The sequence below is a fragment of the Mesoplodon densirostris genome, chromosome 11, assembly GCF_025265405.1.
Source record: "Mesoplodon densirostris isolate mMesDen1 chromosome 11, mMesDen1 primary haplotype, whole genome shotgun sequence".
NCBI lineage: Eukaryota > Metazoa > Chordata > Mammalia > Artiodactyla > Ziphiidae > Mesoplodon > Mesoplodon densirostris.
Window position 1 is genome coordinate 71,008,050 of NC_082671.1, and position 26,455 is coordinate 71,034,504.

The window sequence follows — 26,455 nt, forward strand, 5'->3', positions numbered from 1 at the left end:
CCCTTGCATTTCCAGTGGCCCCATCCAACCCTGAACTGCCCCGTGCCTCTCTGGAGGGGGTCTTTGCAGATGGGGAGACAGACAACATGGCTGTGTCCGGGGCAGAGCTGAGGGTGCAGCGTGGTGGGCAGTGCTGCGAGGCCCTGGGTTTCTGCATGTACCCAATACTCTGAGAGAGGGTTTGAGGTGAGCCAGGAGGGCACCCTCTCCCCACTCCCCACCCCCACCCCCAACTGTCAGGACACACCAAATCCCATCATTTGAAATCCAGTTCCTTTATTTTATTTTTAAAATTAATTAATAAATTAATTAATTTAATTAATTCATTTTTTAAAGACCTCCTTTATATATTTTTTTCACATTCTGGGGAAGGGGGACAATCTCAGCTTAAAAGTGATAGAGGGAATAAAAATGGAAAAGTCAGATGGATTTGGCCACTCTGTAAAATGACCAGAAAAATGACCTCAGTAGAAAGGCAGGCAGCAACCCTGGAAAATTTTTGTAGCAAACAAGACCAGCCATGGGGTCTGTCTGTTATCTTTGCTCTCTAACGAGCTTGGGCAGACCACGAGGAAAGACAGGGAAACCTGTGGGCAAAGGACAGGAGCCGACGATTCATATTAAAAAGGAAATACAGGGGCTTCCCTGGTGGCGCAGTGGTTGAGAGTCCACCTGCCGATGCAGGGGACACGGGTTCGTGCCCCGGTCCAGGAAGATCCCACATGCTGCGGAGCAGCTGGGCCCGTGAGCCATGGCCGCTGAGCCTGCGCGTCCGGAGCCTGTGCTCCACAACGGGAGAGGCCACAACAGTGAGAGGCCCGCGTACCGCAAAAAAAAAAAAAAAAAAAAAAAGAAATACAAATGCTTCATCACTGCATGGAAAAAAAAATCATTCCCACCCAGAGACATAAAAGGCATGAAAACTTCAATAAATGCAATTCTATTCAGATTAACAAATATTTTAAAACATGAAGTTATTTAATCTACCACTGAATAACTGTAACTATCTTTAACTGAGCTCTTGTGACATGCTTTTAAGAGCTCTCCAGGGCTTCCCTGGTGGCACAGTGGTTGAGAGTCCACCTGTCGATGCAGAGGACACGGGTTCGTGCCCCGGTCTGGGAAGATCCCACATGCCTTGGAGCGTCTGGGCCCGTGGGCCATGGCCGCTGAGCCTGCGCGTCCGGAGCCTGTGCTCCACAACGGGAGAGGCCACAACAGTGAGAGGCCCGTGTACCACAAAAAAAAAAAAAAAAAAAAAAAAAAGAGCTCTCCAAATGTTAGCTGCGCTTATCCTCACAATGGCTCCAATTCACAGATGAGGCAACTGAGGCTGAGAGAGATCAGTCACACAGTTTGCCCAAGGTTACACAGCTGGTGAATAGTTGAGCAGAATCACCTGTCAAATTACAAAGCAGGGGCATTAAGCCACTAGGCCAGTGGTTCTCAAAGGGTTGTCCCAGACCAGCATCATCCATCACCTGGGAACTTGTTAGAAACACAAATTCTTGGGCCCACCTTAGGACTACCGAATCAGAAACTCTGGGGGTGGGGCCCAGTAGTTTCTTTCAACAAGCCCTCCAGGGGATTCTGCTGCTAAGACTGGAGAATATTGCTCAGGGCTCCGGGTGAATGTTCAGGAGTGGACCTTGCTTCTGCTGTAGAAGGCAGGTTGTGTTGTTCCAAACTCTTTTGAAATATGAAGGCACGGCGGGTATTCTGAGACTGAAAAATGGCCAGTAATTGCACTTCTGAGAAGCTATATGGACAAGGTTTTATTCATGAAGCTATTAAGACAGTGGATTTATAAACGTGTAAAACTGGAAACAATCTAAGTCTCCAACAATAGGGGATTAGGGAGGAAAACCATGACTCATCTTCTAGATGGACTGTTGTGCAGTCATTGAGAAATGAGTTTGTGAAGAATATATAACATGGTACAGGGAGGGTGAACAACTCATCCTGGTTTGCCCTGGACTTTCTCAGTTATGGCTCTGAGAGTACATTCCAGGAAAGCCCTTGGTCCTGACAAGTGAGGACAGTTGGTCATCCTAATTACAATGGGCATTAGTGCTGCAGTCCAAGTATTTCTATTCTCCCTTCTTGATAAGCAGGTGGTAGAAGGGTAACTCTCTGGCTCCTTGAAGTTAGGTGGCCATGTGACTTGCTTTGGCCAATGAAATGTGAGCAGAAGTGATAACATGTCCAAGACAGTACTCCCAGTGGCCTGTGTCAGGAAGGCACCTCCCCAGCCTGGGTCCCTGAGTGACTGTGATAAACAGAGGCCCCTGTCCAACACCCCACCGAACATACAGTGTGAGCAAGGCGTAAACTCTTATGTGTGAAACTGCTGAGATCTGGGGGTTATTTGTTACCACAGCATAAACTAGCCTGTGCAGACTGGTACACATGGGGAAATATTGATTCCATGGTGTTAAGGACTTGTTACAAACTTGTCTGTGAGTAGAAGCGTTGCAGAGATGTAACATATAGAGTGTATAGGTGTGCTGGAAATAATCTGAAATGTTTATGATATCAGGTAGAAGAACTCTTGATCTAAGTTTTTTTCTTCTTCTTTTTTGTTTTTTTTTTGTGGTATGCGGGCCTCTCACTGTTGTGGCCTCTCCCGCTGCGGAGCACAGGCTCCAGACACGCAGGCTCAGTGGCCATGGCTCACGGGCCTTGCCGCTCTGCGGCATGTGGGATCTTCCCGGACTGGGGCACGAACCCACGTCCCCTGCATCGGCAGGCGGACTCTCAACCTCTGCGCCACCAGGGAAGCCCTGTTTTATTCTTTTTTAATAGAGGATATTTTATTCAAAAAATAATTTCTTTGGGTCAAAACTGGGTCCTTTCTGGGCTCTTTCATTTTATTAAATGAAAATCTTTTGGAGGAAACAGGAAGAGAAGAGAGTTAAGCTTCATTTTCAAGAGATCAAGGGGATTGTAAAGGTCATGGATTAATCCTCCACTTCTGCTGGAAACTCCCTGCAGGTTCCTGGCTCCTCCTGGCCTCAACAGCTCAACAAAAACAAGTTGATCAGATGCTGCTTCCTGGCCATGTAACTCTGGGCAAGTCACAGACTCACTGAGCCTCCACATCCTCATCTGTTAAATGGGAATAATCCTGTCTCCCTCGTGGGCTACTGGGAGGATAGATGAGATGAAGGATGCTCAATAAATGTTGGTACTTTCTGCCTCTGTCTTCCTCGCGGAGCCTCCGTGGTGGGTGACCCCTTAGCACATGTCCTTTGACCTCTGTGAGTCTCAGTTTCTGCATGAAGAAGGGGAAGGATGATTTTACAGGCCAAGGAATTCCTGGATGGAGCTGGAGGTCTCTTTGTGGAAGCAGAGAGATGGGGAGAAGGAGGGGGCTTGTGGGCCTTGGAGTCCAGCAGCAGAATCAAATCTCACACCCTCACTTGAGCCTGGCAGCCCCAGGCTACGAAGCCAGAAGGACTACCTGCAAACAGCCTCCAGCCCCGCCTGTCTCCTGCTATGACCTCTTCCCCTTCCCCATCCACATAGAGTCTAACTGCTCGCTGGCCAGCCTGGTCCCAGCTTCTATTCAACTCCAACTGCTGCTGTTTTAGGCACAGGCCCCCTCTGCCCAGTGAACAGTTCACCACTCCCCAGCCATGCCATGGTGCTGTGTGAGGGCTCCAGTCTTTTCCCTGCACAGTCCTTGCCATGTCCCCCCAACTGCCTGGCAGATGTCCCTTCTCACCCCTGACAGCCCCTCTTCCACTGGTCCTCCCAGGGGCCGCAGGCCCCCTTCCCACATCCCTACTGCAACCCCCAGCCCTTTGCCCCACAAGGAGATCATTCCTCCCTCCTCTGTCCTGCCTCCGGCCTCTGACTCTGATTCATTCTTGTTTCTCCTGGAACACAGTACCAGCCTGGAACCTGGTACTGGAAGAGCATGTTCTCCGGAAATGAGGCCCTGTGGAATCTGGCTTGTCTCCTGGAGGGAAGTTGGTAGATTTCAGGCAGAGGAGGCTGTGCTCACAGCTGTCTGGAAGAAGCCAAATTAGGTAGGAATGACACTGCCAGACAGGGAGAGGGAGGAAGGGCCCTGGCTTGGTGGGCATCTGTCCTCCCTGGTGAATGTGGGACCAGAGAGGGTCAGCTACTTGTCTAAGGTCACGCAGCAATTTGGGGCCAGGCAGGACTTCAACCCAGATCTGTCTCACTCTGAAGCTTCGCTCTTCAGCCATTCTGGGGAGGTTTGGCGGGGTGGGGGGCGGGCAGGGGATGCTGGCTGGAGTGGCTAGGTCTCTGCTGCCCCTTGAGGACCAGGCTCTCAGGACAGTTGGAGTGGTCCTTCCATTGCCAAAGGACGGCTCCAGGCTGGCAGAGCCCGGGTGGGAGAAGGCCTGTCTTTGATTCTTTGATGCTCACATTTTGTGGACCCCTGGGGAGCGCCTGAGTCATCGCTGAGCTGGCAAACATATTTAGCTCCTTTCATCGTCTCTAATAAATCAATTTCTCCAGGTCTCTCACACCTGCCGCTCGACTCCTGGCTGCCTGCCCCCCATTTCCTGGCCCTGGGCACCCTGGCGCAGGGTCCCAGGGCCAGCTCTGCGTTTCCAGGCCAGAAGCGCTCCGACTTCCCAGGCACTGGGCAGGGGTCCCCCTTCCCCCCTCCTGCTCCACCCCAGGCCATCCGGTGCTAAGCTTATTCTCCCTCGTTCTGTGATGGCCTAGTTCAGCAGCCATGTTACTGGATCCCCAGCCAGAGCTTCATGACAAGGGTCACGATGGCCTTGGAGACGCAAGGGACTACAGCATCGTGCACACAGCTCAGCCCCTGGCAGGGCCCAGCTCCCCTCAACCTTTCTTCCTCTTGCTTTGGGGGCTTGTTTTGGGGGCTCAAGGGAGTTCCAGAAATACATTGCCTTATCAAGCATCCTTGTTTTGGTTCCTCCTGGCTGGAAGAGCCAGGCCTCCATTTATCTTACCTTACATGGGCACCTTTGCCAAGAAGTCTACCCAGATCTACGACTCCCCAACCCCCCCTGAATCTTTCCTCCTCCAGTGGTCCAGCCTGTTTTGTATCTCCATAAAAGCATGTACCTAGTTTGCCTTGTGATGGATAATATTAGTAGCATGTAACCCTGAGTAGGTACTCAACACTGTTCTAAGTATTTTGCATATATTCTATCATTACCATTTTATAGATGGGAAATCTGAGTCTCAGAATGCTTAGGAAACTTGCTTAAGATACAGGGTAGAGTTGGGCCTTGAACCCAGGGCCTCCGGATGGCCTCACTACTGCCCCCCTGTGGTCTATTACAGTATGTGGCTTTTGTGGCACCTTCTCACTTGCCACCCACCCTGCCACACACAACAGTCTCAATTCATCCCAGGGCAGGGGCTGCCTGGTACCCATGTCTGAGACTCCCTTGCACAGGGAAGTCCCCGCTAAAGGCTTTGTGTCCTAGAACTCACCTGTCAGAACCCTTCAAGGAGGAAGATCGCATCTAGAGAGGGTAAGCTACTAGTTCAGGGTCCCACAGCCAGAAAGCCAGAGCCCAGGGTATCCCGACTCCTAGGCTGAGCAGGGCTGACTGTGCCTGGCATGAGGGGAGAGGGGAGGCCCATGCTTATCTGTGCCCATGGGTGTCTGGGCCTGCTCAAGCCCACAGGTCCTAGTTGACCAGGTGCATCCCTCTCCGGGAGGCCCAGTTCAAGGCTCTACTCTGGGCTGAGGCCTCATCCCTGAAAGGGGCAGCCGTCCCATCTCCGGTCTGGCTGTGTCGTGGAACCTCTCATCCACGGGTGGTGGGAGCCCCCTGCTGCCCAGAGTGAAGAGTGGCAGAAGGGTGTGAAGGTGGGCAGAGGCCACGGGAGCAGGGGAGTCCTGGGCCAGCAAGTCAGAGCTGGACCAGATTGCGATGTGGCCCTGCTCGCCTCTCTAGCCACGCCCCCCCGCCCGACACCACCGTTCCCACAGTTCCCTGCGCCTCCATATATTTGCATCTCCTCATGTGGAGCCCCAGAGGGCCTTTTCAGTTGACTTCAGTCTAACCAAGAATTATTGTGCAACCTCCTGTGTGCCAGGCACCGAGCAGTGACAGTCTGGCATGCGAGGAATTTGCAGTCAGTGTGTGTGTGGTGGGGAGAAGCAGACATGAGGTGAGCTCACTGCAATATCAAATGTGTGTCCTTTCTCCCACCTGATTGCCAACACCCAAGCACAGCTCCTTTGTGAAGCCCCTTGGATTGCCTCTCCGGCCAGCCCAGCCCAGCCCTCCACCAGCCCCTGTGCTCCACTCTATATAACGGGCAATTGTTGGCCTGGGCTGTCACTGCTCATTTGCACCTGTCTTCCCCAGCAGACTGAGCTCCCTTTGAGGGCAAGGGATTTGCCTTGATCATCTTTGGATCTCTGGTTCTGTGTGTGGAGCTGGGTACATAGTAGGTGCTCCATAAGCCTGGGCCAAATGAAAGCATGTTGATCAGTCCAACACCTTAAGGTCTTCAAGGAGAGACTCAACGGTGGAATTTCAGGCAGGGGGCTGGGTTAAGGTGTAGGGGTCCCCTCAGTGCCTTACACATCCGAGGGTGCTGCCTAGAGTCCTAGAATTCAGGACCATCAAAATGTAAGCTCCATGTGGACAGGGATTCTGTCTTGTTCCACCAGTGCCTGGAACACTGTAGGTACTTAATAAACATTGTGGAAAGTACAAATAAATGAAGATGACCAAATTCAAGTCCCTCTGTAACACCCCAAGTGATCATTGGAGCCAATCTGTACTTGCATCCTTCTGCAGACAGGGAGCTTATTACCTATCTCCTGAGCAGCATTCTTTCTCTCTTTAGACAGTGCAGCCTATTGGAAAGTTCTTTTGCTTTCCCCCGGCCTTGGCAGAACCAGTGCACTCCTGCCCATGCTCTGAGGGACCCCTGACACAAATGCAGCCCCTGGAGATCTGCCCAGTGTGGTAGCCCCAGTGCCCAGAGGATGAGGGTCCAGGGTCCTTGGAGTGTCCACTTTTCCCTGTCTGGCCCTCCTGCACTCTGGCTGGGAAAGGGATGGTGAAGGGGCAGGGTGGGCTCAAGGATGGGAGATGTAGTCACAGGCAGGACAGAGCCCCACTCACGAGCTGAATCATGAGCTTTATTCTCTATTCTGAGTGATTCCCAGAACAGTCACTGATGCCCAGAAAATCCCCCATTCCATCCTCTCAATGATGTGGGCGGGGTGGTTGGGGGAAGCTGAGGACCAGAGAGGGGAAGGAAGTGGACTAAGATCACACAGCCAGTGTATAACCAGTGGCAGGAGAGAACCTCAGAGCCCATGATGCCTGGTTGCCCCCTCAGGGGCCAAACGAGGCAGCAGAGGTGGCGCTCAACTCCCAGGCTGACATGGAGTCTGATTGTGGAGGACCTCAGACGTCCTGTAAGGCTGCTTCTTGCAGACGCCCAACCAGATGCTCCTCAGTGCAATATCATTACCAGGTTCTTGCACACCTCCAGAGATAGGGGTCTCACCACTGCAAGGCAGCTACTCTATCCTGACACCCTGGAGAGTGTGCATGTGTGCATGTGGGAGGTGGAAGGGAGGAGAGGTTGCCTCCCTTCCCCGGGGGAATCCACCTTGCTCCGCTTGCCCACGCAGGCTGGGAGTGGGGCAGACGTAACCCCATATCCTGCTTTCCTGCCAGGGAACTTCCCTCCAGGGACTCCCCCAGGGCCTGTGCGATGGGGTGAGAAGTGCTACTGAGCAGAAACCTGTTCGTGGAATCCTCCTCCAGGCTGGAATCTCCCCAGAGAGCTGCCTGCCTGTAGGCTGGGAAGTCAGTTCCACTCTTGATGGTGCTACTCCAGAGGATCTCAGGATGCTGGGACCCTGCTCACCACCACGGGAGCCCTGGGCAGTGGTCCAGCAGGGAAGCTGTAGCTGAGACTCTGCTACAAGCTTCTGTGTCACTCACTGGCATGGCCGCTGCCTCCAGGTAGCCCTCTTGCTAACCACAGCTCACAAAGCTCTCTTCTTGACTTCTTTTTTTTTTTTTTAGTATTTTCTTTTTAAAAAAGATTTAATTAATTAATTAATTAATTAATTAATTAATTAATTAATTTTATTGGCTACGTTGGGTCTTCCGTTGCCGTGTGCTGGCTTTCTCCAGTTGCAGCGAGCGGGGGCTACTCTTCGTTGCGGTGCGGGGGCTTTTCATTGCAATGGCTTCTCTCGTTGTGGAGCACAGGCTCTAGGCACGCAGGCTTCAGTAGTTGTGGCACACAGGCTTCAGTAGTTGTGGCTCATGGGCTCAAGAGCACAGGCTCAGTAGTTGTGGCACATGGGCTTAGCTACTCCGCGGCATGTGGGATCTTCCCGGACCAGGGCTCGAACCCGTGTCCCCTGCATTGGCAGGCAGATTCCTAACCACTGCGCCGCCAGGGAAGCCCTCTTCTTGACTTCTTGATTGTACCGCCAGTTCCGCCTGAGTACATCTGTCTGGGATGCTGTCTGCCATTTTCTTGAGGAGTCCCACCCGCCCATTCTCTAAGATGGACATCCTTGAGGATGGAGCCCACTCTGCTCTCTGCCTCCCAGCAGCCTTCAGTCCAGAGTCCCCTCCAGCTCTGGTGCAGACATCTCCAGCCAGAAGCTCCTTGGGAGACCCAGTCCAATCCTGTCCTTCTACCAAGAGGTAGCAGTCTCAGAGGAGGGAGGTGGCCAGCTCACACCTTGCTGGGACCTACCTAGGGCCATTGCTGGCAGGTTGGAGGTTGCAGGGGAGAAAGTGCACAAAGCCAGAAGGGCCAAGACATTTCTCACCAAACATCGCACTTTTCCAGGAACCAGAGAAGGAGGGTGACTTGGATGAGGGCACACAACAAACTGGAGACAGAGCTGGGACTGGGACTGAGGCATCAGGGCTTCTAGTCCAGTGCTCTTGGGTCTCCCAGAGATCTTGTCGGTGGGTCTGAGATGTGTACGTGTGTCCCTTGGGCCGGAAAGACCAAGCCCCAGCTGAGGATGGGGGAGGGGCTGGCCGAGAAACCCCCTGAACAGAAGAAGGGGTCATCACCATGGCGGAGGGTAGGAAGCATGCAGGCCCCTTCTGCTCTGAGGGCTGACAGCATTTCAGAGGGCAAGGAGACGTCTGACAGGAGAGGAAACTGAGCCCCAGAGAGAGGGCGGGGTGCCGGGTTCTGGGCTGCCTTCCTCACCCTTTACTGCGGTGGACTTGGGGCTGGGGCGGGGCCTTTCCTGGGTATCCAGGGCCAGCGGCCTCATGGTCAGGCTTTGAGCCCTCGGTGGTTCCCACCCACCCTCTTTCTTGAGCCCTTCCTCCCCTCTGCTGTCAGCTTGAAGTGAAGGGGGTTGAGGGAGGGTGTCTGCGGGCCAGGAAAGGGTGCCCTGGGGTGGGAGGTAGGTCTCCAGGCACCACAGGTCACGGGGTTTCCAGGAAGCCGGGCACCACCTCCCAGGAAGCCGGGCACCACCTCCCAGGAAGCTCACTGCTTGCTGGCGATCTTCTTCTTCCGAGCAGAGACCAGGTCGTAGAAGGGGACACGGGTGATGCTGGCTCTGGAGTGAGAGGAGGTGAAAAGATTTCAGAGCTGGGCAGGCTGACTTCAAGAGTCCCATATCCCAGGGAGGGGTCAGCCTGCCCCGCCTCAGGGGAAAAGCCAGACGACCCCAGCAAGGACCAAGCCAGGGTGTGTCCAGCTTTGCTGGCCTAACCCAGAGTCCCACGGGCGGGGCCAGAGGGGGTGAGGCTGAGGTCTGAGAGCCTTGGGAATTTTGCCCCCAAATGTCTTTGGACCCCTCCCCAGGCTCCCATCAGACTCTCAGAAGCAGGTGACAAGAGCCCAGGTGGAACCAGCAGAACTGCTTGCCGGTCCCGGCTCTGCCCCTCACTGGCTGTGTGGCCCTGGGCAAGTCCCTCCCCTCTCTGGGCCTCAGTCCTCATCTGTAAAATGGAGGTGAGCGTGGCTTTGGCCTGACGTGCCCTCTTGTTTTTGCCTGCACTGCTTGTTCCACCTAGAAAGGCCTCCTCTCCACCTCCATCAGGTCTTTCCAGGGCCACTTTGGGTCCTGATGCTAACAGGCGCTGGGCAAAGAGCTTTACATGCAACATCTCCCGTGATGCCCCACCATCCCTATGAAGGCGGTGCCTCTCTCCCCTGTGTCCTGGACCTGGCACTGTGCTGGCCCAGAGGGGATGCTCACAGAATATGTGTGGAAGGGATTTGCATGCCAGAAACAGGAGGGAGATTCTAGAGTTAGCCCTCTTTACAGACAAGGAAACAGGGCTCCAAGAGAAGCAGGCGCTTCTGGAAGGTGACAGGAGACACCTCCCCACCAGTCCGGCCACCCATTACCGAATGGCCTTGATCCATTGGTCCCGCTCCTCAGCGCTGGAGGCTGAGATCCGGTAGGACTCGTGCTTGCCCTCGACCACTTTGCCATCACCATCTGTCTTGCAGGCCTTTATCTTCTGGCCCCGGCAGCTGGGGTTGTAGAGCTCCAGGCAGAACTGTGGGGAAGTGGCCAGGTGAAGGCAGGGCAGGGGTGGGAGGAAAGGGCTGCTATACTGGGCTCTCCGGCAGGCTCAGAGAGGCCTAGACACTTGGGCAAGACCAGCGCTTGGATGAGCGGCAGGACATACCCGACCCCTGGGCCTTCCTGTGAGAGGCAAAGGGGCGGAAGCTGCAGCCCCTCTTGTTGAGAACTTATTACGTGCCTGGCTCGACCTAAATCCATGATTCTTCTGAAAATCCCCAGTTGACAGATGGGGAAACTGAGGCTCAGAAATGCGCAGAGGCTTACTGGACGTCCCTGAGCCAGTGTCAGGAGCAAGCTCTGAGAGAGCGAGGCCAAGCCCTCTTGATGCCATCGACCTGCCCCCAGGATCCACGGCCCCAGGAGGGAGACTGAGGCAACCCTGAGCTGCCCGGAAGGTGTGATGGGCACCCCCTCTCCTCCCACCCTGTTTTGGAAATTCCCGCAACCGCTCTGGCCTCGGGCCTCCATACCGATACCTACTGGCTTCTTGGGGTCATCCACCTCCTGCACTGAGAGGTTCTCAAGGGGTATGATTCCCCGGGGTTCCTTGTCCTGCAGGGGAATGGGAGACAAGGTCAGGACCTGCAAATGGAGCATCAAAGCCAAGGGCAGGGAGTGACCTTGGGGGATCCCTAGACCCAGAGAGGAGTGTGCCCATCTCCCCCGACTCTGTGCAGCCCTGGAGAGGGCAGGGGAGCAGCACGGGAAGAGCCCCGGCTCTGCCTTGCACCTTGGCCCAGCCCCTTCCCTTCTTTGTAGCTCAGTTTTCCCCATCTGTACAATGGGTATGGAGGAGGTCCGAAAGATCTCAAGGGGCCCCAAGCTCTGTCAATGGACCGCTTAGTGGAAGTCTGGAAAGGGTTTGGGGGGAGTGGCAGGGCAGGGTAAGGCTCACAGTGGTGAACTCAAAGTAGTAGAGGCAGCTGTCTGTCAGGATGAACCAGCGTCGTTTCCACGTCTTCACGCGGCCGCCTGCGAAAGCCAGTGGCGGAGTCAGTCAGCCCTCCTCTGCCCTGGGCCACCAGCACTTCCCTCCACAGAAGAGCAGGGCCTCAGACACTCTCCTCTGGGCCCCCACCTGAGCAGCAAGCCCCCAACCCCTTGCCTGCCTCACCTTCCCCCTTATCTATCCCTTCCTGACTGAAAACCTGAGTGGCTCTATCACCCCTGCACTGCCCCTGAGCTGCCTGACCCAGGCTCCTCCATGATCAGGCCCTGGGGCAGGCTGGCCATTCTCTGCACCTTCCTGCTGCCCTCACCCCTCCGTTCATGCCTTGGCCCGCTCCCTGCTTGGCACTATGCTAAGCCTTTCATCTTTCATTTGCCAGGCAGTGTTCTAGAGGTTTCAAAAAACTTTCACTTACTAATCCGTATAACCACCTATGAGAAGGGGACCATTATTAACCCCATTTTACAGATGAGGAGACCAAGGTACAGAGAGGCTAAGTCATCTGCTCGAGGTCTGGCTGCAGAGCTGGGATTCGAACCCCAGTGTCCCGGCCCCAGAACCCAAGTGCTTGGCTTCCCACACATTTAACTGTCCCAGGGATGATTATCCCCATTTTGCGGCTGTGGAAACTCAGGCTGAGGGTGGGTGGAGGAGCTGGGATCTGTGACTTAGAGCTTCCCCGGGACTGAGGACAGTCAGCTGGGCAAGAAAGGAGGCTGCAGTCTGCAGGGGGGTAAACTGGGAGGTGGGTCTGGAGAGATGGAGGGCTTGGATGGGCACCCCAGGCCAGGACCCCTGCTCCAGCACGAGGCGTCTGTTCTCCCCTGCCCTGGAAGATCACTGTGCCTGGCTGGGCTGCCCCTGCTGGGGCGGCGCCCAGGAGTGTGTGGGGGTGGCAGAAGCAAATGGCTGGGCCCTGCAGTTCCCCTGCCAGATCCTCCAGCCGCTGCAGCCGTGGCACACACCACAGCTCCCCTCTGTAGGCCTGAGGCCCTCCGTGTCCCCTAGTCCCATTGAGGGGAGGCTCCCCGAGCCACATCCTGTCACACTCCCTCCCTCTGTCTTTCAAGGGCACCCAACCCTCTGCCCACCAAAATCCGCCACTGGCTGGCTGTGTGGCCCTGGGCAGATGCCCTAACCTCACTGGGTCTGGGCTTCCTCAGAATCGCTTCAGGAAGAATGACCCGCGGTTGAAGCGTTTATCTATGAATCAGTCAGCTTCCCGTCCCCACTTCCTGCTTATCATTCCCCTCCCGCACTGTCCCCTCATCCCCAGGACAGACAGATGGATGGATGGGATGGGCAGACTGCTGCTCCAGGGGTCAGGAGACCTGGGGCTGACCTGACTGCACCCCCGAGGCTGCATGTCAAGTGCATGTGAGTGGCAGCCGCGTTGCGTGAGTGTGCAGGCATGTCGGTGCGTGTCCCCCAGCGCGCATGAGGACATTCTCACCCAGCTTGAGCAGCCAGCCCTCGCGGTCGGGGTTGAAGAAGGTGTGAGTGAGGTCGTTGCCATCGTCCTCGGGGATGGAGAAGGGCTCACTCTTGATGCTGTCGAAGAGGTTCTGCCCCCAGAGAAGGGAGGGAAAGAGCCGCTGTGACATTCATCCCAGTCCAGGGCCTGGGTCCAGCCTGTGTGGCCTCGGGCAGGTCACTGGCCCTCTGGGCAAACTCTTTCCCCTCCTGTTAGCTCCTCTTTGGTCCCTGGCTTTCTTGGGGAAAACCTCCCCGGTCCCCCCAGGCCCAGTGGTGCTCCCCTGTCCCCAACCCCATGTCATGCCTCCCCCTGTGCTATTGTAGAATGGAGCGGGTGGGGTGAGCCCCGCCGAGAGACCGTGCTGGCTGCCTCACCCATGGTCCCCACGCTGCCAGTTATTTTGCTGTCAGTTTGCTTGCTCAGGTTGACCTCCCCAAGCAGATGGGGAGCTCCTCCAGGAAAGGCCTGGGTGCCATAACCCCAGAGCCTCCCCCAGGGCCTGGCCTAAAGCAGGTTAGCAACTGTTTGCTGACCTAGCGCTGATGGTTCCCATCCCCCACCTTCCTGCTGGAACCCCAGCCAGTGGCAGGAGAACACGCGTGGCGGAACAACAGCACCTGCTCAGTGTCAGGCCACCTGGGTTGAAATCCCAGCTCGGTCACTTGATGACTGTGTGACCCTGGGCACATCCCTCAACCTCTCTGAGCTGCTCTGTCTTCTTCTGAAAAATGGACAGTGCTGACCCCCAGTGTTCTAGGGAGAGTAAATGGACTACACTGGGGTCAGAGCCCCTCCCTGCCCCCAAGTCGAGGGGAAGATGATGAGGAGGAGAAGCCCCCACCTGCACCCTGACCACCCAGCACTGCTCTTAAGGGTCAGATGAGTGAGTCAGGGTCCATCACCCCCATGTCTGAGAGTGTCGGAGACAGGATGCTTGGCTGGGATGTGTACATGCACACACATGTTCACCAGTGTGCGTGCGTGTGCACGTGCGCACGTGCACACACACACACACGCACTCTGGGGCACAGCAGCCAGATTCAGGGCCTCTTTGGACAACATCTAAGGGGGAAGGGGTCTCCTCTTCTTTTAGGTGCAGTAGCTAGACTTCCAGGTGTACCGTGGGTTGGGGGACACAGAGGACCTGCTAGGGAGTTGGAGATTGGCTGCCCATGTTGTGACTCAAGGTGGGATGCTGACCTAGGCTCTTAAAGCCCCCTCTTCTAGGCAGAGACCAGAGACCTGTTCTGGGGGGTAGGACTTTCTCAGAATGCAGATTTTAGTTCTCTATGGAGAACTTTCTAGAAGTTGGAGCTGCTGAAATATGGAAGGAGCAACCTTGTAGGGTAATGAGTTCCTTGTCACTGGAAGTATGCAAGCCAGGGCTAAGACCTCCCTGTGGGAGAGATGTGGATGTTGGCAACAGATCACCCCTGTGTGTTTTGAACCCCCTGCCGTGGGGCACTGCGTTCCATAGACGAGCTGCCCAGATTTCCGAGTGTTTGGAAAAAACATTCTAAATTGTCTAATTCTGCTGACTAAAACCAGACACAATGCTGGGTCTCTATCGTTGAGATAATGACATCATTTCCTTCTGTTGCAGTTGTCTGTGCTGCTGTTCGGATGGTTTCCTTGAAATTTTAAATGAAAATTTTCCCAAGTACTGTTCGATTCCCCAAAGTTTTAGAAATGGTGTTTTCTGGTTTTTAAAGGTCTTTTCTAATCCAGGAGCTTAGGGGTGGAGGAGGGGTAAGAGATGGGGTGAGGAGAGTGCCGGCTGGAAGCAGGTTTTCCTGGGTTTGATCGAGTGGGCTCCGCTGGCTGTGGTGGGGTGAGCAGGGAAGAGCAGGGACCACTTTCTCAGTTTGGAGCCCCTGCATCCCTAAAGCAGCTGGGAAGCCCCGCTTTACCCCTCCTGCCCTGGCCCAACCTGGCCCTGGGATTCCCCAAGTGGCGGTGGCTGGTTGAACAAGATCTGTGGTAGCAAGGCCTTGTCAGCAAAGCAAGCAGCACAGACAAATATTCTGAAGGCCCAAGGAGGTGAGCAGGGGGACAGAGAGGGCCTCATCCTTCATGACACCCACAGGGAGCCCCATGGCAGCTTTGGCAGGCGCCCTACAGCCTACACAATCTGCCCCCACAAGGGAAACAGCTCAGTTCACCCACATTTCCTGTACCTTGTAAACTCCAGGCTCCCCCCGCCCCCGCCCCCTGTAATAAAACATCCTTGCACCTGGACTTTCTGTCCAGGTTGCTGGGGGCGGGGGTTGACACTCACTGCCCACCTGCCATGCCCCCAGGCTTCAGGAGACTGTGAATGACTCCCATCTGGCTAATCAGAGCATTTCATCCTACTGGTCACAGCGACGGGTTCAGAGAGGGACCTGTGACCCATGCCAGTCAATAAGCCTTAATTCAATAAACCTTAATTCTGGGACTCTAGTTTAAAGTATAAAGCAAGATGGAAGCCTGGAGCTGCCCAGGCCATCTTTGCTGCAACTTGGGGAAAGCCTATGTAAGAGGGAAGCCAACTTGGAAGAGGAGGTTGCTCAGAGATGGAGAGACCAGACTGCGCTCTTCTGACCTCACTGAGCAACTGAATCTAGCCGAGCCTGAAGCCAACCATCAATCCCCCATCTTTTCCATGATATGAGCTGAGATTCCTCCAGCCAGGAAGAAACTGGAAGCTGGGAAACATGGCCAAGATCTCCATCCCCTAATCTTGCTTTCTGGTCTCTGCAGAGGGAAGGGCTTTGGAGTCAGACAGACATGGGTTTGAATCTGGACTCCTCACAGACTGAGACCCTTGGCCAGCTACCTCTGTTGGAGCTCAGTTTCCTTCGCTGTAAACTGGGGATGGTACCTGCTGCCTAAGGTTGTCGAGATGACTTAATGGGCCCAGTATATGGTCAGCTCTGATGGAGACGCTTGGACAGGAACCCAGGAGGTCCGGCCTTGCCTGCAGCAGAAGATGCCCTGAACTGGGAGACTGTTCCCTTGCCCGGACCTCGGTTTCTCCACCCGTGACACTGGAGAGTGGACAAGCCCTCCTTCTATCCTCTCTGCATCTTCCCCTCCTCTACCCTGGCTCCCTCTCTGGGCAACCCTGTCAAGGTGAGTGGTGCCAGGTGCTTGAAGTGCTTTGTCTGCTTCTCAGGAGAACAATGTGAGGTCAGTGTCATCAGCCCACTTTGCAGATGGAGAAACTGAGGCTCACACTCAAGGGCACACAGCCATAAGGGCAGAGCTGGGATCTGATCTCCCATCTTCTGAGTCTACACCCTGTACCTTTGGGCTGAGTTTCTTAGGCACTCACCCTGTCCCCATCAGGGTGGCCAGGGCAAGACCCGCTCAACATGCCTGAGCCCCAGCTCCCATCATGCACCTCTTTGAAGCCTTTCCCAGCTGCGCACCCTCATGGTCACGGGGTGACCTCTCTTTAGATGATGTATCTGTGTCAATTTAATTTCATAAATCAGGTCACTTAAAAATGTTATGTGTCCTGGAGAATCCTTCTGCAAAGCTGCAAACTGAATACCTGAAGGTGCTTAAAGCCGAGTCCTTGCTTTACACATGGGGAAGATGAGACCCCAAGAGAAAGCAAGAGGACCCCCGGTCCTGATCAGCTTCCTGTGAAAGTCTTGAAGAGCAAGGACCAGGCCAGTGTGGTTCACTTTGTGTCCTGGGAAGCTTCTGGATTAACTAGCCAGTCCAACGACATAGGTGCTGTGCTAAATACCTTACTAATCCTATAAGCTTACCTACACTAATCCTATAAACCAGGAGCTCAGAGAGGTCAAGCCACTTACCTAAAGTCACACAACTTGAAAATGGGGGAGCCAGGACTTGGATGTGGCTGTGACTCCAACACTCTGTTCTTTTCCCTGCTCAGTGCCTGCCCCTTTCCACTGCCAAGGAGGATAATAAACCCTTCCCAGACCTCCCAGGAAGAGCTTGAAGCTAAATTGAGATAATAGACCGGAAAGCCCTATGAGAAGAAAGTTACAAGCTCTGTACAAATGCAGTGCATTGTTATTAACAAAAGGCTTGAATTGGGAAAAATACCTAAGGAGGGAGCTGCTGAAGGAGGCTCTTTGGGGGCTGAAGCAATAAAGTGGCACCTGGGAGATCCCACAGGACTGGTGCTGGCATGTCGTTAACTCATTACCTGCTGGACAAGGTGCGCCCAGCTTCCTGCCCCAAGTACCACAATGAGATGCGTTACCAGTTTTCAAATGCTTTTCACGTTTTAGGCATTTTACTAAGGGCTGGGGATTTTAAATTGTTATTAATTACTCTTAATGCTGACCTAAGCTACCATTTAGAGCTTGTGCTATGTACTGGCATGGGCTATGCCCTTTACATTTTTTAAAATTACTACTCACAGCAGCTCTGTGATGCAGACATCATTATCCCTGTTCTCCTGGTTGAGGAAATGGTGGCTCCAAGAGGGTGAGTCATTATTTAAGGTCACCCAGCAGGCAAACGGGAAGATGGGACTTGACCTGAGCTCTAACCTACTCTCAAGCCCTCATTTTATGTCGTGCCCCCCGCCCACCAGGATAAACTGTCTCTGGGGACCAAGGAGGGGGGTGGGCTAAGGGCGAAGCTGTTCTCAAACACCGAGGGGCACCAGAATCGCTCCAAGACTCAGGCTCTCCCCCCCACCGACCAGACTTCTGCTGTCGGAGGTACACAGGGTGCTAAGCTGCCAGGGTGGGGTTCACACAGTCTCCTCCCCTCCTGCCGCGCTCTGACCTGGAGGGAAGTGAAGCTCTATTGAGTTCTGGGGCGTCTCTGGTCCTAGAAATGAACCGTCAATTCATTTTTGCAGAGCCAGGCTTTGAATCTCACTCCTGTGTTTCTAAAACAGCTCCTGGCTCCGCTTTGCCCATAGGAAGCAGGCTAACTCCTGAGGCTGTCGTTCGAAGCTATGGTCTCTCTGGCCCAACCTCGGTGCCCATCACTGTCTGTATGTACCCAGCTGGCCACTCTGGATGCCCCTCCCTTTCCCAACCAGGTCAGGTGCTGGCCAGTTCCTCTTTCTGGAATGTCCTTTCCCTGCTTCTCCTCTGGGCAAACTCCCACTCAACGTTCAAGGCCCAGTTCAAAAGTCACCTCCTCTGTGGAGTCTTCCAGGATGGCACCCTTCCCCTGCTCCCAGGAGAGTGATAATAGTGTCCTCTGTGTCTCCATAGCTGTGTCTCCTACGGTCAGTGCAGCATGAATCATGCAGGGTTATAATTCACATGTATATCATCCTCCCACCAGACCCTGAACGTGGGTTTACTCATCCCTGGGTGCCCCGTGCCAGGCACAGGGCTCGGTGCAGTGTAGCAGGGGTGGAGCTGTTTGAGGAGGGGATGGGAGACCTGGGTTCTGCTCGACTCTCGAGCTGATGTGTAGCCTGTGGAAGACCTGTTCCTTCCTCTCTGAAAGAGGGAGGGGTTTGAGCAGAGTCTGGGGATTTTCAGCCCTGACCCACTGAGAGTCTAAGAATCTGGGATTCCAAAAAATAGACCTAGGCTGCGTGAGGCACCCTTTCTGGAAGGTGTGAATGATGGGTGCCCAGAGTTCCCCAAAGGCTGAGGTCTGGGAGGACCTCCTGGGTGTTCAGTCTTGGACCTCCTTCTTAAGATGGACCCACTTGGGAAAGCCCTTCTCGGGATCAACCTCTTTTGTGACGGTCCCTCTCAAGACAGTTACCAACCTGGGAGGGCCGTCTCAGCAGCGCCCTCTCCTGGAGCGGCCTATCTTAGAGGAACCCGTCTTGGGCCATGGACCTAAGGACGGGCTCCTCCTGGATGCCTGGGGACGGGGCTGGGTGAGGCCACACTCCTCTTACCCGCAGCTGCTCCTCAGGCAGGTCACTGCCATCATTGATGCCACGGTTCATGGACACAAAGCGCTCGAAGGGCGGCCTGTCCCGGACATTGGGGTTGTGGAGGCTGGTGTTGAGCATGATGATGGAGAAGGACAGGACGTAGCACGTGTCTGTGGGACGGGACAGCGGTCACAGTCTTGGCCCTGGCCACTCCCCCCTCCCCTGCCCCAATCCCTTCTAGGGGCCAAGAATGGGCCGTTTCAATGTCCTGAAGGTCCACTCTGCCCTCCCGGCTTGGCATTTGAGGCCTGGCCATGCCTCCCACTCTTATGGGGCTCCCTGCTCCAAACAAGCTTCAGTTGTCAGTTCCCGAGCCCCTGTGTGCCTTCCCACCCTGGTACTTCTGCTCCTGCTGGGGCCCCTGCCAGGCACTCCCTCCTCTTCCCTTTCTACCCACTTAAACCCTCCCCCTCTTTGGCCTCCAGCTCCAGCCCTCCTCTCCACGGAGCCCTCCCAGCTCCCCTGCCCACTCTGTTCTCTGCCTTCTCGGAACTCAGAGGATGCTTATTATTGGCAACACTGTTCAGGGCTTCGTCACGTGCCACTTGGTAATCTAATTAGCATTGTGGGGCTCCCGGAGCCGTGCTCCTGTTCCATTATTCAGACTTCCATGTGCTTGGGAGCGAGGCTGGGCTGAGCGTTTGGGAAGGAGGGGATCGCTACTTTATGATTTTTTTTTTTTTCTTTATGATGTTTTAATGCCCTGGGTCCAGAGCCAGGGAAGTCCAGCTGTGTCCCCAACTTTCTGGTTGACCTTGGAAAGTACCTGAGTTCCCAGAGCCTCAGCTTCCCCATCTGCAGGTTTAACTTTGAAGTAGCTTCATGTTCTAGAACATCAATGATTCTGCCTCTAGTAGCAGTGGCACTAATGTTGGTGCTTGCCCTGGGCTAAGCTCTTTTTTTTTTTTTTTTTTTGCGGTACGCGGGCCTCTCACTGTTGTGGCCTCTCCCATTGCGGAGCACAGGCTCCGGACGCGCAGGCCCAGCAGCCATGGCTCACGGGCCCAGCCGCTCCACGGCATGTGGGATCTTCCTGGACGGGGGCAGGAACCCGTGTCCCCTGCATCGGCAGGCGGACTCTCAACCACTGCGCCACCTGGGAAGCCCCTGTGCTAAGCTCTTTACAGCCCTTGACAGCACTATGGGGTAGGCACTGTTACCACCACTGTTTTACAGATTAGGAAACTGAGACACAGGGAGAGTGAGTTTACATGTCCAAGGTCACAAAATTAAGTAGTGAGACTGTGATTCAAATCTGGTGCTTTAAAATTCCTTCCTCCCTACAAATATTTATTGTGTACCTCCTAAGTGCTACAGAATGGGGATTCACTGGTGAAAAAATCTGTATGGTCCCCATCCTTGTGAGACATTTAGACTTGTGGGGCTGACAGATAACAAACAAGCAAATCCCTAATTTATATATAACTACAAGGTAGGCAAATGCTCTGTAGGACTTGCCCATGGATATACTGCTGAAAAGCTCCTGTCACTTCTCGGAGTCTGTGTTCTGCAGGGATGAGAACACTGATGAGCTTGTAGAGTGGATGTAAGGATTACATGACTTTGCATGGGTAAAGCACTTAGCACCTGGGGAGTGCTCAGTATGTGGACTTGGTTATTGCTATGGTATCTTCAGACCCAGAGAAGAGGCCAGGACAAGCCTTCCATGATGACTTTTCGCCCACCATATTGGGGGATGTGGACGACTGAGCTTTGCTGATATCTTTCTATACCCCTTTGCGCCCTGCATCCTGCTCAGGCTGTTTCATGCTTCTGTGCCTTTGCTCAAACTAGAACTCCTGCCCAAAAGGCCATTTCTCCCCTTGACCTCCTGGAGAACTCCTATTCATCCTTCAAAACCCCATTCAGACCTCAGGACCTCTGGGAAGCCAGCTTGGACACGCTGAGTCCCCCATCCCTGCCCTCACATGAGGCACTGGTGCCTTAACACCCTGTGCCATTATTTCCTCCCTTCTCTCCCAAGGATCATGCCCTGAGGCAGCTCTGCCTGACAAGCACCCAGCAGAGGGCCTGGCACAGAGTTGACACTCAGTAGTGAGTGTTCATGAGGGGATCTGGGCTCCCAGGGTCTGGGTGCTTGGGAGAGACCTGAGGGGGTAGAGAGGCCGAGGTGCCTCGGAAGGCAGATTTGTGTCTGGCAGGGTCCCCTCCCACACTGGCACCTGTGGATTGGAAGACACCTGGGTTGCAGAGGCAGTATCGGGTGGCAAAGGTCTCCATCATGCGGTCAATCTTCTGGGCCTCGCCTGGCAGTCGGAAGCTCCACAGGAATTGTCTGGGGGAAGAACAAAACCATGGGCAGTGGAGGTGGGGGAGGCTCTCAGAGGGGGCTTAGGGGGTACCCCATCCCCCCACACCATAAGCTGCTCTGTGTTTCCCAGGCTTAGTCTCTTTATCCTGTAAATGAGAGACTCTGCACCTGTCATCTAGGCTCATAGGGTTGGGGGGTGGTCAGTGGAATTTGTTATTCTGAGCACCAAGACTGCAGGGGGGATCCAAGAAATGCTTTTTCTTCTAGAATACAGGAGCTGAGCGGGCACACCCCACTGCCCATCTGAGACCCAGCACCATTTGCGGCCCAGTCGACCTTAGCCCTGTGGATTCCCGGGTTCTGAGGCCCCTCCCCGCCTGGCCACTGGGCCCTGGGATTTGACTGTGGGACCCTGGGGGAGTGTCTTCCCTTGGCTGGGCATCCCTTTCTTAGAAGTGAGTGATTTCCACAGCTTCCAACTAAGTTCCCCAAGGGCAAGGGCAGTGCCTTCTCCTCTCACATCTCCTGGTGAGCTGGGACAGCCAGTAACTGCTCAGTAAAGGCTAGCTGAATGAGTGAAAGAATGAACAGGTGAATAAATGAACGAATGAACGTTGGAGACTCCCAACCTATCCCTCTCCTTTAAAAAGCATGGGAGTTAGAGGGAAGGCCACATTGCTTAGATGGTGGTGGCTTCTTCCTTCTCTGCCTAGCAAACTCCTAATCATCCATCAAAGCCCAGAACAAATGCCCCGACTCAGGAGCTGCTTTTCCAGGCATCATCTGCAGCAGCAAGACTTAACTAAGCACTTACAGTGGACCAGTTCTAAACATTTTCTCATTTAGTCCTCACCACCCTATGAGGTTGGTACTGTTAGTATCCACATTTTACAGATGAAGAAACTGAGGCAGGAGAGGTTTTTGTGTGTGTGTGTGTGTGTGTGTGTGTGTGTGTGTGAGACTTTCCCAAGGGCTGAGTAGCAGAGATAGGATATGAACTGAGCAGTCTGGCTCCAGAGCTTGTGCTCCTAATGCATACACTGTAATGCCTCCCATTGTTGTAAAAATGAGTAGCAACAATAATATCCTAATTAGAAAATAATAAGTAATCATAAATGCAGTACACACTAAGCTGCATTAATAAAATAAGTAAAACAAGCACTAATCCAAAGAGCAGTGGGATGGGAATAGCATCATAATAGTAATAATGATTAAATATTATTATAATAATGATGTAATATAATAATTAGTAGTAGTAACGAGCCAGGTGCTGATCCAGGCAGTCCACACCTATTATCTCATCTAACCTCAGCTCTATGTGGGGGATAATGTCATTAATTAAGTTTATTTATTTATTTATTAAAAAAATATTTCTGGCCGCACCATGCAGCTTGCAGGATTTTAGTTCCCGGGCCCTCAGCAATGAAAGCGCTGAGTCCTAACCACTGGACCGCCAGGGAGTTCCCTCATTTATTCATTCTTTCTCCTGATGCTTTGTTTGTGCTGTTATCCATGTGGATGGTGATGCCCCAACCTTTCCTCCTGTGCCAGGGTCAGGCCCCTGCCCCCTGGACCACTCACCTGAGGGCCTGGACAAGGTTGAGGTTGGCGAACTCGTGGCAATCTACGAAGGCCTGGAGGACCTGCAGGTTGATGGGGTCCCTGGCGAGGAGGCAGAAGGGAGGGCGGGACACACTCGGGCATTTGCTGGCACCCACCTCCTGGGGACGGTTGAGGTGGGGTAGGCCAAGGAGGGGAGAGATGTCCTCCTTCTGAATCCAGCCACCATCTGGACTGTTCACATCTGTCTGAGCCCACATCACTGTCCCCCCGCCCCCGTGTGCATGTCCATGTCCTACCACACACAGCAGACGCCCCGCCCCCTGACGGCTCACCAGCACTGTCCTCACCCAGGAGGGGAGCTCTGGTTTCAGAATGGCCTGCCCTGAGCCAAATCCTTCCTCTGTCACTTCCTTCATGGGTGACCCCACACAAGCCACTTGACCTCCCCAAACCCCAGTGTCCACATCTGTAAAATCAAGAGAAAATGCCCACCCCCATTTCCTTCCCCTTCCCAGATCTGAAATCAGAAAGCGCTGCCCTTTTTGCCACCTGGGTTCCCTGCTTGCTTAGAAGGAGAGTGTCCTCTGGGGAGCCTGGGGGAAGGGTTCCTGGCTTGCTGGCCCAGCTCCACGCCTGTCCCCTATAGTCTATCTGCCACCCAGCAGCCAGAAGGGTCCCCTCAGACCACTTCTCTGCCCAGAACTCTCTCAGGGGTCCCCACCTTGTCACCTACAACTTTCTCCCTTCCTCTCTCTCTTCCAGTCTCACTAGCCTGCTGTTCTTTAAGCAGGCTTCTGCCCCAGGGCCTTTGCACGCACTGTTCCCTCTGCCTGAAATGCTCTTCCCCCAGAGCTACAATGCTCACCTCCTTTAAATTTCAGTCAACGTTCACCTTCTCTGTGAGACCCTTTGTGTCCACACTATTTAAAGTCACAGCCTTCGAAGCATGGTTCCCAGAACTTTCTCATCTCCCTTCCCTGCTTTATTTGTATTCCAAAGAATTTATAATTTTCTAACTTATTTTACATATTTTGGGATCTGTCTTCCCCATTAGAATGTACCTCCTTGAGGGCAGGAGTTTTTTGATTTTGTTTTGTTTTTGTTTTTGGCCGGGCTGCGTGACTTGAGGGCTCTTAGTTCCCCGACCAGGATTGAACCCAGGCCCATGGAAGTGAAAGTGCCGAGTTCTAACCACTGGACATCCAGGGAATTCCCAGTAGTTTTTTTTGTTTTTTAAACTGAAGTATAGTTGATTTACAACAGTGTTATTTTCAGGTGCACAGCAAAGTGATTTGGTTATACATATATATGTATATATCTGTATTCTTTTTTTCAATTCTTTTCCATTATAGTTTATTACAGGATATTGAATATAGTTCCCTGTACTACACAGTAAATCCTTGTTGTTTATCTATTATATATGGTAGTGTGCATCTGTTAATCCCATACTCCCAATTTAACCCCCCTGCCTGCCCCCCCGACCAGGAGTTTTGTCTATCTTGTTCACTGGTGTAAATCCAGGGCTTGGAACACTGCCTGGTACACGGTAGACACTAAAAATATCTACTTGTTTTCTAAATGAGTGAAGGAAGGAAAGAAGGAAGGCAGGCAGCCCTGGGTTCAGGGTCTGGAGGGGTGTGATCAGTTAGGCCGCTGAACCCCAGGAGTTATGACTTTCCTAACATGACTCATTCCCTTACTTACCTGTATGCACAATCCCCTCACCCACGCCTGTGCACACCTGCACACCCTCATTCTCTGCCTCCCTAAGGCCCCGCCCTCCTTACCTCTCCCCCAAGTAGGTGCCGATGGCCGTCTTGTTGAGGCCCTCGCCCTTGTACAAGAACTGGGCGATATCCTGGACATCAGGGGTCAGCAGCTTGTGCTCAGTGAGATACTGGATGCCCTGGAGGTGGTACACAGAGCCCGTGAGTAGCCCCGCCCAGCAGCTGACCTGGGAGGAGGGAGCAAGGGAGCCCCTGTGGCCAGAGCCCTGGGCCTGGCATTCTAGCATTGGCACAGCTTGTTCTGGGAAGTTGTGTCCCCTCCTTAATAGAAGTTGCCTTTGTAAGGTGGTGAGTTCTCCGTCAGCAGAGACGTGCAAAGAGAGATGGGGTTCCTGCCATGAACCAGGCTCATGCCAGGTGCTCCCCAGGGTGCCCTTCAGTCTGACACTCTGATGATATGCTTCGATGATTCTATGAATTTATAATTTTAAGATTGAATGATTCAGCCCTTCCTTTTGTCCCCCTTAAAATTCATATTATTTAAACATAGTGTTTCATTTTTTCTTACAAGTAATCTATGTCCATTGTATAAAAATTAGAAAAAAACTGCTCAGTCAAAAAGAGAGGAAATTGCTCAGTCCTACCACTCGGAGGTAGACAGTTTCCCTTGTGGTCCTTTCCTCCCTTTTCTGTGTGAAAATGGGAGTGTGCCTCGCCCGATTTTCTGATTTGACAATATCTCAGACATCTCTCCCCACAATCCAGGCACTCGAAGTCTGTCATCTAATTTTAGGAGTTTGAGGGGTTGGTGTCTGGTTTTCCATGATGATGCCTTCGAGTCCCTATTTCTTTTGGAGAAGAGGGGAGACGGGGGACAGGTTGTGGAGGGCTCTGAGTGACAGGCAGATGGCCCAGGGGACCCCTCAGTGGTCCCTCCCTGAGGGGAGCTCAGGCAGGATCAGGTAGGAAGTGAGTTAGCGCATGTGCACACGCCTGTGTGCACGTGTGTGTGTGGTCTGTGTGGTCCGTGTGGATGGGGGCAGGGGTTGATTGCTGTGCCGCTGGGACACGGGAGGCCTGTGATGGGGAAGAGGCAGCCTTCTAAGCGAGAGCAGTAAATTTCCAGGGACCCCTTGGCTTCCCTGACCCCACCTCCATGTGTCAACTTGTGGCTTCCTCCTGTCCCGGCTCCTACAGGAAAGGAGCCCAGGGCCACCTGGCTGGGCGAGGGGTGGGGACTGGGGCTGCTCTGAGGCCAGTGGGGGTGGGGTTAGAGCGTAGCTGAGCCCTGAGCGCTCAGGGCTCCACGCCAGTGTCCCAGGACTGGCTCCCCCAGCCGAGGGGCTGGTAGACACTTCCGGAGACTGAGCCCCAGAGTTTAAGGGCCCCATTGCCCAAAGTCCAACTCACAGAGTGGGGGACAGACATCACAGACCCCACCCCATTCTCCTGGCTCCCACCTCATGCCCCGGGGCTACTATGCTGTGGGGTGGCGGAGCCCCCAGCCATAACCGGCGTGGGGCGCAGGATTAGATGCTGAGCCCGGCGGGGCTTGTTTCCTCATCTGTAAAGTGGGTAATTGTGTCAGTTGAGGGGAAGAAGAGGACATCGTGGAGGGACCCAGCATGCAGCTCTCCCAGCCCCCTGACTCGGCCCCCGCACTGCCTACCTTCACGGGATCCATGTTGAATTTCTTGCGCCCGATGCCCAGCTCCTTCTCTTTCTGGGCCATGCGGCTGTAGACAGGAAGACATCAGCCTGGACGCCCCCGGACCCCAGGACACCCCTCCAATCCCCGAGGATGCTTCCCTCAGCTAGAGCCAGTATTCCCTAAGGACCTCCAAGTGGGGCTGGAATCACTGAGGAGAACGTGAGAAATGCAGGGTCTGGGCCCCTTCTTGAGCTACAAGACCATATTTCCAATGGGCCCAGCTCTGGAGCTGTGGCCTCAGGAGCCAGAGATACTCCTGGGGAGGGATTTAGGGGGGCCCCGTGCTTAGAGGGGGAGGAAGTTAACAGGGAGATTGGGGGTGAGAGCACAGGCTTTGGAGCCAGGCT

General features: G+C 54.0%; 1 protein-coding gene across 1 annotated transcript in view; it reads right to left on the reverse strand.

Annotated features, from left to right (window-relative positions):
* Nucleotides 1–9,471: 9,471 nt before the first annotated feature.
* The window catches only part of CYTH4 (cytohesin 4), a 28,346-nt gene continuing 11,362 nt past the window's right edge, over nucleotides 9,472–26,455 (reverse strand). The window contains exons 4-13 of the mRNA XM_060112515.1: nucleotides 26,067–26,133; nucleotides 24,458–24,576; nucleotides 22,689–22,769; nucleotides 21,019–21,131; nucleotides 18,797–18,945; nucleotides 12,928–13,039; nucleotides 11,421–11,497; nucleotides 11,006–11,077; nucleotides 10,342–10,496; nucleotides 9,472–9,544 (exon numbers count right to left, since the gene is read on the reverse strand). Of these exons, the coding sequence (XP_059968498.1) occupies nucleotides 9,472–9,544; nucleotides 10,342–10,496; nucleotides 11,006–11,077; nucleotides 11,421–11,497; nucleotides 12,928–13,039; nucleotides 18,797–18,945; nucleotides 21,019–21,131; nucleotides 22,689–22,769; nucleotides 24,458–24,576; nucleotides 26,067–26,133 (1,018 nt within the window). The remainder of the gene's footprint in view (nucleotides 9,545–10,341; nucleotides 10,497–11,005; nucleotides 11,078–11,420; nucleotides 11,498–12,927; nucleotides 13,040–18,796; nucleotides 18,946–21,018; nucleotides 21,132–22,688; nucleotides 22,770–24,457; nucleotides 24,577–26,066; nucleotides 26,134–26,455) is intronic.